This window comes from Rhinopithecus bieti, unplaced genomic scaffold (genome assembly GCF_001698545.2).
Source record: "Rhinopithecus bieti isolate Rb0 unplaced genomic scaffold, ASM169854v2 scaffold_20154, whole genome shotgun sequence".
Classification (NCBI taxonomy): Eukaryota; Metazoa; Chordata; class Mammalia; order Primates; family Cercopithecidae; genus Rhinopithecus; species Rhinopithecus bieti.
In genome coordinates, this window is record NW_016809732.1 from 130,368 (window position 1) to 140,816 (window position 10,449).

A 10,449-nucleotide genomic window follows, 5' to 3' on the forward strand; every position below is an offset into this window, starting at 1 on the left:
GTAAAACTACATCAGACCAAGGAAGTAAAACTCTGTTCTGCTCTGCATCCGGCTAGAATAGCAGACGTAGATAAAGTCAGTGCAAACGTAAGAGGAAACCTTTCTCCCAAGGTCACGCTGTCCCCATAAAGTGTCATTACTCCCCTAGTAGAATGACGAGTGCTTTCTGACTCATTTAGAAACTTTGTTCTCTAAAATCACACTGTTCGGAAACACTGCTGTTTGAAATCATATCAGTAAAAAGAAAACACCCCACTCTTGCCTGGAGGCTCAAAATCACTTTAACACAAAAAAGTAAGTCTCAATTTGAACCCAGGCACAGGGCTTCGTGGGAGCTCCTGGATGTGGCATTCTACGTCTGTCCACCCTCAACATCCTTCTTAGCCTTGAGTTTCCAAAGGAGGAGCACCGGGTCCACGTCACAGCCCAGACCTGGTGTTGGGCCCCTCACTCACAGATCTGCTCGGTGCCTATCAAACCGTGGTTTCGATATGTTTAATAATGTCACCTGAGCCCCACCCTTCTTCAAACCTTTATAGTAACTTTTCTTCTTTTGGTGAGGCATCCCCCGGCCCCTTTAGTCTCTCTCATTGCCACAGGTTGATAAATCGAACTGCAAACCCACTGGCCTGCAGGCCTGTCTCTGGTGGTCTCAGGCTGACGGGGCCAGGACAATGGTCTTGGCCGATGACTTGTGTAGGCCACATATTTATGGGGAGGCCCTGGTTAGTTTTTAGCAAGGGAATTAGTGATCAGATTTACTTTTCAGGCAGACGGCAGTGGATGGAGACAGGTTAAGGTCTTCTGAAATGACACAGAGGACAAATGACAAGAAATGAATTCAGGGCTGGGCGTGGTGGGTCACGCCTGTAATCCCAGCACTTTGGGAGGCCAAGGTGGGTGGATCACCTGAGGTCAGGAGTTTGAGACCAGCCTGGCCAACATGGTGAAACCCCGTCTCTACTAAAAATACAAATACTAGCTGGGCACGGTGGCACATGCCTGTAGTCCCAGCTACTTGGGAGGCTGAGGCAGGAGAATCACTTGAACCTGGAAGGTGGAGGTTGCAGTGAGCTGAGATCACATCACTGCATTCCAGCCTGGGCAACAAAGTGAGACTCTGCCTTAAAAAAGAAAAAAGAAAAGAAAAGAAAGAAATGAATTCAGGTGGTGGCCCTGAGAATTGGGAGGAGCAGGCAGAAGCTAAAGGACCAGGTGACTGACCAGATGTGGGAGGGAAGGAAAGATGGAGTCGAGGATGTGACAAGGACAAAAAGGACAGGTTACTGGGAGTGAAAATGGGGAGGCCACGCAATTCCACCCATTGCGATGGAATGCAAGAAGGCAGAGGAGCAGGCTCGTGGGAGGACGAGAGGAGCTGGCCAAGCCTGCAATACGCATACGTCTCCATGCCCAGTGGAGTGACCTTCTCCTCTAAGGCCCTCTTGACTCTCCTACTTGAAAGTCTGTCTTCCCCTGGTACCATCTGGCTCTCTTCACACCCTCCGCCCTCTCCGAGAGCATTCACTTTCTCCAAACTCCCAGCTGCTTCTCTTTGGTGCTACGCTCAGCTAAAGGTCGCCCTGTCTTCCTAGGGAAGGGCCCAGGGCAGAAACTCCTTCCACCCTGGGGGCCCGACAGCCCCTGCCATTTCTATAGAACCCACCCATCATCCCATCTCCCACTGCTCCCACAACGCAAACCCTTCATCACAGACCTTCACCATCATTTGTTTGGATCATGTCCATAACTCTCACCTCTTCCTCTCCCAATTAGTTAATTTCCCAAAACTAAATGCCCCAGCAGAGAACACAAAGCCTGACCTTGGGCCAGCCCGCCTCTCGATGCCATCATCTCACTGCGTCCCCTCCCAGCACAGTGGCCTAACGAGACTCTGCGGGCCCCAGCCCCTAGAAACAGGCATCCCCTCTGTCTGGGATGCCCTGCCTTCCTTCCTGACCTTGGAAACCCCACATGTCCTCTGTAACCAAATTCAAAGCTCCCAATCCCTCTCAGCTCGTGGCTCCTACTTCCAGGCCTTTCCCTGTGCCCCAGAGAACAGGAGAGAAGACTTTCACACTCACTGTCCTCAGTAGGTCACATCAGACCCTGAGGTTAGGGCCACCGCAGTTGTTGGGGGACTGAGTCCGGGAGAAGGCATTGCAGCGTGCTAAGGTATCCATGCTGCCTTAGCAAGGGTCTAGATCAAAAGGAGACAGCCCAGAGCCGGATGAGATGTGTGAGTTTCCTTCTCTAGTCTACGCCTATTTCTGAGATGTCATTCTAAATACTAATAGGGATTCTAAATATTCTTGTTTTGTTGATAGAGCAATATCCTGGCCGGATGCAGTGGCTCACACTTGTAATCCCAGCACTTTGGGAGACTGAGGCAGGAGGATTTCTTGAGCCCAGGAATTTGAAACCAGCCTGGGCAACATAGCAAGATCCCATATCTACTTTAAAAACGTTTTTTTAGTGGGGTAATATCTTAACTTTAAGAACACTGCATAGGTGGGAAACTTCCTTTCTTCCTCCTCCCATCCTGGCCCTCGCTGTTGCACATCCCTGGAGAGCCCACCAGTGCGGCCGGGACCCATTGCCGGGTACCCCTGTTTACCTGGACTTATCTAGAAGAATGTGGAGAGTCCCACATATGCTGATTTCATAAATCTATCCCTTCCGAGCCAGGGCCTTTGGCCGTGACTGTTTAATCACATAGGAGTTCTGGCTGACGTTAGGTGTCATGAGAGTTTGAGCTCTTACATCCTCGCTGAGAAAAGTGGGGCCATTCAGACAGAACAGAGCAGACAGGTTGGTTCCCTCTCCGCCAGACGAGCCGCCCCCAGCCTGCGCTCTGTCTCGGGAGCAAACAGTTATGCACCCTTCTTTCCAGGACATTGGTTAAAATGCAGAGCCAAGGAACACTGCGGCTCTGAGCCCACCCTGCCAATGACAATATTTCCAAGTGGAAATTGGATAAGTTTTCCAGAGCCATATATAATATGTTCTTTCCTTGATATCACTTAACAAACCTCTGACATCCGAGTCGTGTGTGCACAACACTGAAAAAATACCTTTCAGTGGCTCCCAGCAGTGAGCTCCCTCCACCCTGGTGTCCCTGGTCCTGGAGTATCTTCAGGGCCCCCACTCCCAGAAAGGTACAAACTCCCATTAGCCTCCCAAAGGAAGAGAACAGTCAGTATTACCTGGTTGAGCAAATATTTAACTTGTAGCATATAAAGAAAGGTTGCCTACAAGAGAACAAGAGAGATGAATGTTAATGTTTCAGCCTTGCCACACAGCAGTGAGGTCACACGGCAGGGAGCTGGGAGCCACAGCCAAGGCTCGGCTGCCCTCTGCTCCCGCACGGAGCCACAGAGGCTGCCGTCTCAGGACAGGGCTGGGGCCAGGGGATTATGGCCCGGGGGCTTCCCACATCTCCTTTATGGGTGAATATGCCCCAAGCATATTTCCTCTGTCTGGCAAAAGGAGGTGCAGGACTCTTCTGGGGACACTGGCATGGAGAGGAGGCCCTGGGCACACTCCAGATGGGCACCTCCATATAGACTGGTCCTATGTGGTGGAATCATGAAAGAATGTCACATTTACAAGGTTTCAGCATAAATAAGTGAGCACACTGTCAATTCTGAGGGCAAATGGTGTCCCTAGATCCGTATATTGAAGCCCTAGTCCCCAGTGTGACTAACTGGAGGTCCTCAAAGGGAGATAAAATTAAAATGAGGTCATTAGGGTGGGGCCCTAATCCAATAGGACTGGTGTCCTCATAAGAAGACAGGAGACACCAGGGTATGAATGCATAGGGGACAACCTGCAGAGGGTGGCCGTCTGCAGGCCAAGGAGAGAGGCCGCAGAGGACACCAACCCTGCTGCGCCTTGACCTTGGACTTCCAGCTTCCTGAACTGTAAGAAAATAAACTTCTGTTGTTTAAGCCCCCTAGTGTGTGGTATTATATTATGGAAGCCACCGCAGACTAATTCAGCTACAGTCTCCAGCTGAATAACAAACACTTAGCTCTCAGGCCAGGCGTGGTGGCTCACACATGCAACCCAACACTGTGGGAGGCCAAGGCAGACAGATTGCTTGAACCCAGGAGTTCGAGACCAGCCTGGGAAACATGGTAAAATGCTGTCTCTACAAAAAATACAAAAATTAGCTGGGTGTGGTGGTGTGCACCTGCAGTACCAGCTAATTGGGAGGCTGAGGTGGGAGGATCACTTGAGCCTGGGAGCCAGAGGTTGCAATGAGTGAAGATTGTGCCACTGCACTTCGGCCTGGGCGACAGAGTGACAACCTAGCTTAAAAAAAAAGCAGCCAGGCGCGGTGGCTCAAGCCTGTAATCCCAGCACTTTGGGAGGCCAAGCCAGGCGGATCACGAGGTCAGGAGATCGAGACCACCCTGGCTAACACGGTGAAACCACGTCTCTACTAAAAAATACAAAAAACTAGCAGGGCGAGGTGGCGGGCGCCTGTAGTCCCAGCTACTCGGGAGGCTGAGGCAGGAGAATGGCGTAAACCCGGGAGGCGGAGCTTGCAGTTAGCTGAGATCCAGCCACTGCACTCCAGCCTGGGTGACAGAGCAAGACTCCGTCTCAAAAAAAAAAAAAAAAAAAAAAAGCAAGACCCTGTCTCTACAAAAACCAAAAAATTAGCCAAGTGTGATGACTTGTGCTTGTAGTTCCAGCTACTCAGGAGGCTGAGACAGGATGATGGCTTGAGCCCAGGAGGTCAAGGGTGCAGTGAGCTATGACAATGCCACAATGCCCCTGCACTTCAACCTGGGTGACAGCATGAGACCCTGTCTCAAAAACACCAAACAAACAAGCAAAAAAAAAACACTTAGCTCTCATTGTTCATTGACCACACACTGCTGTGTCAAACATTAACCCATGCTTAACAGTTCTGTGTGGTCAAACTCAGCAGACCAAAAAAAGTCTAAAGGTTCTAAGTGACACCCTCAGGGGTTCTCAGATGGGTGAGACTTTGCCCTTGTTTACAATAAAAGTTTGCACTCTTCTCTATGGATGATTCTGGAGGTCTCTCCGGCGCTACTCCAGACCTCCTGGAGTAGCCTCAGTCTTGGTGTTCCTTGAGACAAATATCTGTTGTGTCCTTAACAAGCATAAATAAAAACAGGCTTCCTTGATGGCACCAACACCACCGATAAGAATCATCTAAGGGCCAGGCGCGGTGGCTCACGCCTGTAATCCCAGCACTCTGGGAGGCCGAGGCGGGCGGATCACGAGGTCAGGAGATCGAGACCATCCTGGCTAACACAGTGAAACCCCGTCTCTATAAAAATACAAAAAATTAGCCGGGTGTGGTGGCGGGCGCCTGTAGTCCCAGCTACTCGGAAGGCTGAGGCAGGAGAATGGCATGAACCTGGAGGCAGAGCTTGCAGTGAGCCGAGATCGCGCCACTGCACTCCAGCCTGGGCAACAGAGCAAAACTCCTTCTCAAAAAAAAAAAAAAAAAGAATCATCTGAGACTGAGCCAATGCACTGAGCTCAGAGATACGGTGGCTACCTTTCACCCACCGACCCCAAGAAGGCACCCTCTTAGCCCTTAAGCACTTACAGGAAGAGCTGGAATGAAGATCGTGACATAGGTCTGGGTAAGCCTAAATAACGAAAAGAAAACAAAACAAAACTGTGATGGAGGCCTCTGTTTTCAGGGAAAGGTGGGCAGAAGAAAATAACTAAAACCGCCTTTTGCATCCTTGGCTCTTTCCAAATTAATAGGCTTAAGTTGCTGGAGCAGGCCGGGCGCGGTGGCTCACGCCTGTAATCCCAGCACTTTGGGAGGCCGAGGTAGGCAGATCACGAGGTCAGGAGTTCGAGACCACCTGGCTAACACAGTAAAACCCCGTCTCTACTAAAAACACAAAAAAAATAGCCGGACGTGGTGGCAGCTGTCTGTAATCCCAGCTACTCGGGAGGCTGAGGCAGGAGAATCGTTTGAACCCGGGAGGAGGAGGTTGCAGTGAGCTGAGATCACGCCATTGCACTCCAGCCTGGACGACAGGGCGAGACTCCATCTCAAAAAAAACAAAAGAAAGAAAGAAAAAATTGCTAGAGCAAATGTGAAAATTTACATACAGAGCTTGTCATCTTATAACCCAGATAACTCTTCTTGGTTATTTGATGTCTTTATGTCTAGGACAGGGTTTTTCAACCTCAGCACTATGGCCACGTAATTCTCTGCCTGTTGTGGGGTGCCGTCCCGAGCACTGCAGGATGTTTCACAGCCTCCTTGGCTTCTACCAGGAGCACCTGCCTACTGCCAGCTATGATAACCGGAAATGTCTTCAGACGTTGCCAAATGTCTCCTAGGTTCAGAGCCGCTGGTCTAGATTAGAGTTTTAAAAGCTCTTACCCAATTAAATCACTGGTTCTCACACTTGGCAGCACATTAGAATTACCTAGGGTGCTTTGAAAGATACCGATACCCAGGCCTCACCCCAGACCAATTAAAACAGAATCCGGGCCGGGCATGGTGGCTCATGCACTTTGAGAGGCCAAGGTGGCAGATCCCATGAGGTCAGGAGTTTGAGGCCAGCCTCGCCAACATGATGAAACCCCGTCTCTACTAAAAGTTCAAAACTTAGCCAGGCGTGGTGGCGGGCACCTGTAATCCCAGCTACTCGGGAGCCTGAGGCAGAAGAATTGCTTGAACCCGGGAAGCAGAGGTTGCAGCGAGCCAAGATCGCACCACTGCACTCCAGCCTGGGGGACAGAGCGAGACTTGGTCAAAAAACAAAAAAACAAAAAAAACAGAATATTGAGTGATAGGGAGCAGGGGCACAGGTGGATTTGAAAGCAACCAGGTGATTTTAATATCAACCAAGGTCAAGAATAACCAAGCTTTGAGCAAACGTCACAAACTACCATCCCACATGCAGAGTGCTTGCAAATCTATTTTCATTTAAAACTCTTGGCCGGGCGCGGTGGCTCAAGCCTGTAATCCCAGCACTTTGGGAGGCCGAGACGGGCGGATCACGAGGTCAGGAGATCGAGACCATCCTGGCTAATACGGTGAAACCCTGTCTCTACTAAAAAATACAAAAAACTAGCCGGGCGACGAGGCGGGCGCCTGTAGTCCCAGCTACTCGGGAGGCTGAGACAGGAGAATGGCGTGAACCCGGGAGGCGGAGCTTGCAGTGAGCTGAGAGCCGGCCACTGCACTCCAGCCTGGGAGGCAGAGCAAGACTCCGTCTCAAAAAAAAAAAAAAAAAAAAAAAAAAAAAAAAAAAAAAAAACAACTCTTAACCATGCAAGTCACCCAGGAGGGGAGGGGGAGTACATCTTAGGTGCCAGGTGAGGAAAGTACTAAGATCTGGGAGACGTCAGCCAAGGAGAGATTAGCACCACCTTGCTGTGCAGCCTTGTCCCTGGCCTTGGCTGCACCCAGACGGGATAATCTTTCTGTGGGATGGACACACAGTCCCGCCATGACAGGTTCCATCTTACCTGGACACATCCGGGTCCTGCCTGAAGAGCAGCAGGATGTGCTGGGTGTTGAGAAACAGCGCCCAGCAGGGGAAGCAGCAGAGGAGCAGAATGAGCGCACTCCGCTGTAGGATCACGCCCACGTACTTCAGGTTCTGGCTCCCGTACGTCTGGGGTGCACACAGCCAAAATGAACCCATTAGCACAGACCCAGCACCCCAGCTGTCCCCTGAAAGCCTTCAACTGTGCCTCATAAAGAAGCAGGTTGGCTGGGTGAGGTGGCTCACGCCTGTAATCCCAGCTACTCAGGAGGCTGAGGCAGGAGAATCGCTTGAACCCGGGAGGCAGAGGTTGCAGTGAGCTGAGATCACGCCACCGCACTCCAGCCTGGGGGGCAGAGCAAGACTCCTTCTCAAAAAAAAAAAAAAAAAAAAAAGCCCATGGCCCTAGAGACTTTGCCCCAGTGTTTAGGTACGATGAGGATGGTGTGAAGGATGCTTCTCAAACTCAGCTTCCATTAGCATCACCAGGGGATCATTTTCAAAACTCTGATGCCAGGGTCTCACTAATGACATTCTGGACTTAATTCACCCAGGGCAGGATTCAGAGATCCATACCTTTTTTTAAAAAAAATTCTGTTTAAAAAATTTTTTCTTTTACAGAAGTAAACAATCTGAAATTCACACTTCATTTATTTTTAGAGACTGGAAAAAAATTTTTTTTAGGGAGGCAAAGGTTACAGGGAGTCAAGATCCCGCCACTGCACTCCAAGCTGGGCAACAGAGCCAGAGTGCGTCTCAAAAAAAAAAAAAAAAAAAGGCAAGCTGGGCATTGTGGCTCATGCCTATAATCCCAACATGTTGGGAGGCTGAGGTAGGAGGATTGCTTGAGCCCAGGAGTTTGAGATCAGCCTGTGCAACATGGTAAAACCCCATCTCTACAAAAAATACAAAAAATTAGCTGGGTGTAGTGGCGCATGCCTGTAATACCAGGTACTTGAGAGGCTGAGGCAAGAGGATCGCTGGAGCTCAGGAGTTCCAGGCTGCAGTGAGCAATGGGTGTGCCACTGTGGCCTAGGCTGAGCGACAGAGCAAGCCTCTGTCTCAAAACAAAACAAGCCAAATGTTGCACATCTTTTCAAGTTGTGCACATCTCCTCCAGCTCCAGGTTCAGTGACATCTCTGGTAGTCTGAAATTAACCAGAGGAACTACTTACACCCCTGGAATTGGCAAACACTGCCAGTCATGCGTTTCCCTCCTTCCGCTTTCACCCTCCTTCCCCTTTCACCCAAGACCTGGTTGCTGAACATTTACCAGCCTGCCACTGGGTGGGGCCAGGCAAGCTGGGTTTTAACAAGCCCTCCAAGTTCAATGCACGCTCAATTTTGAGAGCCACAGAACTATACCAAATTCAAACGTAGGGAGCAATAGAAGGGAATTTTACAAAATGTCCCCTGTTTGATCAAAATATAGTGTAAGGCAGTTGTGCAGACAAAAACTAGTTGACACAGCTGAAAGAAACCCAGTGACATTTCAAAGAAAGCAGGCCAGGAGAAGAGGAGTTGCTGGCCGATAGGCGCTGCAGGTGCTGCCTGCTGGACTCTTCCTGCCAATGGGGAACTTCCATCCACACTTGAGAAAAGATGTCTGAGGTCACTGTGAGCGTGTGACCACTTCCATTTACCTGGGAGATGAGGGTGTCACAAGCAGAAGATAAGCCGAATCCCACTGAGACACCAGTGACATTGATAACCTGCAAATAAACCCAAAGATAAGGCCCTGTAGAATTAAAGGAGGAAAGGAAGACAAAACCCCTGTCTGTTGATGAGAACCTGCAAAGCTCCTCCTTTAGCATTCACAAGTCAATTTTACCAACTTTGTTAGCTGCCTGGACCCCGCTCAGACTGAAGCCATTCTCACAGGTTTATCAAGAATTCTGGACAGAACTATTATATATATGTGTGTGTGTGTGTGTGCATGTGTGTGTGTATATATATATATATGTATACTTTTTTTTTTTTTTTTTGAGACGGAGTCTCACTCTGTCGCCCAGGCTGGAGCGCAGTGGCGCAATCTCGGCTCACTGCAACCTCCACCTCCCGGGTTCAAGCGATTCTCCTGCCTCAGCCTCCCGAGTAGCTGGGACTACAGGCACGCACTACCACAACCGGCTAATTTTTGTATTTTTAGTAGTGATGGGGTTTCACCATGTTAGCCAGAATGGTCTCAATCTCTTCACCTCATGATCTGCCCACCTTGGCCTCCCAAAGTGCTGGGATTACAGGTGTGAGCCACCCCACCCGGTTCAGAACTATAGTATTAATCAGGCTGCACTTTGACCCACTTGCTTATAACTGAAAGTCATGTGGCACCAGACACTGACCATGTACATCCCCATTGTTCCTACCAGACACACTGGTCACATGCATCCCCACTGTTCCTACCAGACACTGGCCACGTGCATCCCCACTGTTCCTACCAGACACTGGCCACGTGCATCCCCACCGTTCCTACAGATGGGATTTCTCGTGTTACAATCATAAGGCTATTGTTTAAGAATTGTTGGCCAGGTGTGGTGGTTTATGCTTGTAATCCCAGCACTTTGGGAGGCCAAGGTGGGAGGATTGCTTGAGCCCAGGAGTTTGAGACCAGCCTAGGCAGCATGATGAAACGTCATCTCTACAAAAGCATAAAAACTAGGCCGGGCGCGGTGGCTCAAGCCTGTAATCCCAGCACTTTGGGAGGCCGAAGTGGGCTGATCACGAGGTCAGGAGATCAAGACCATCCTGGCTAACACGGTGAAACCCCGTCTCTACTAAAAAATACAAAAAAAGCTAGCCGGGCGAGGTGGCGGGCACCTGTAGTCCCAGCTACTCCGGAGGCTGAGGCAGGAGAATGGCGTAAACGCGGGAGGCGGAGCTTGCAGTGCCACTGCACTCCAGCCCGGGCGACAGAGCGAGACTCCGTCTCAAAAAAAAAAAA

General features: G+C 50.1%; 1 protein-coding gene across 4 annotated transcripts in view; it reads right to left on the bottom strand.

The window, feature by feature from the left end:
* SLC47A1 (solute carrier family 47 member 1) overlaps positions 1-10,449 on the bottom strand; it is a 48,451-nt gene that overhangs the window by 25,738 nt on the left and 12,264 nt on the right. For 2 of the 4 annotated variants that reach the window (XM_017890163.1, XM_017890159.1), the window contains exons 3-6: positions 9,152-9,220; positions 7,489-7,637; positions 5,597-5,639; positions 3,207-3,251 (exon numbers count right to left, since the gene is read on the bottom strand). In XM_017890163.1, coding sequence (XP_017745652.1) covers positions 3,207-3,251; positions 5,597-5,639; positions 7,489-7,637; positions 9,152-9,220 — 306 coding nt within the window. Of the gene's footprint in view, positions 1-3,206; positions 3,252-5,596; positions 5,840-7,488; positions 7,638-9,151; positions 9,221-10,449 lie in introns of those variants that run through there. The other 2 variants (XM_017890161.1, XM_017890162.1) reach the window with 2 other exon arrangements.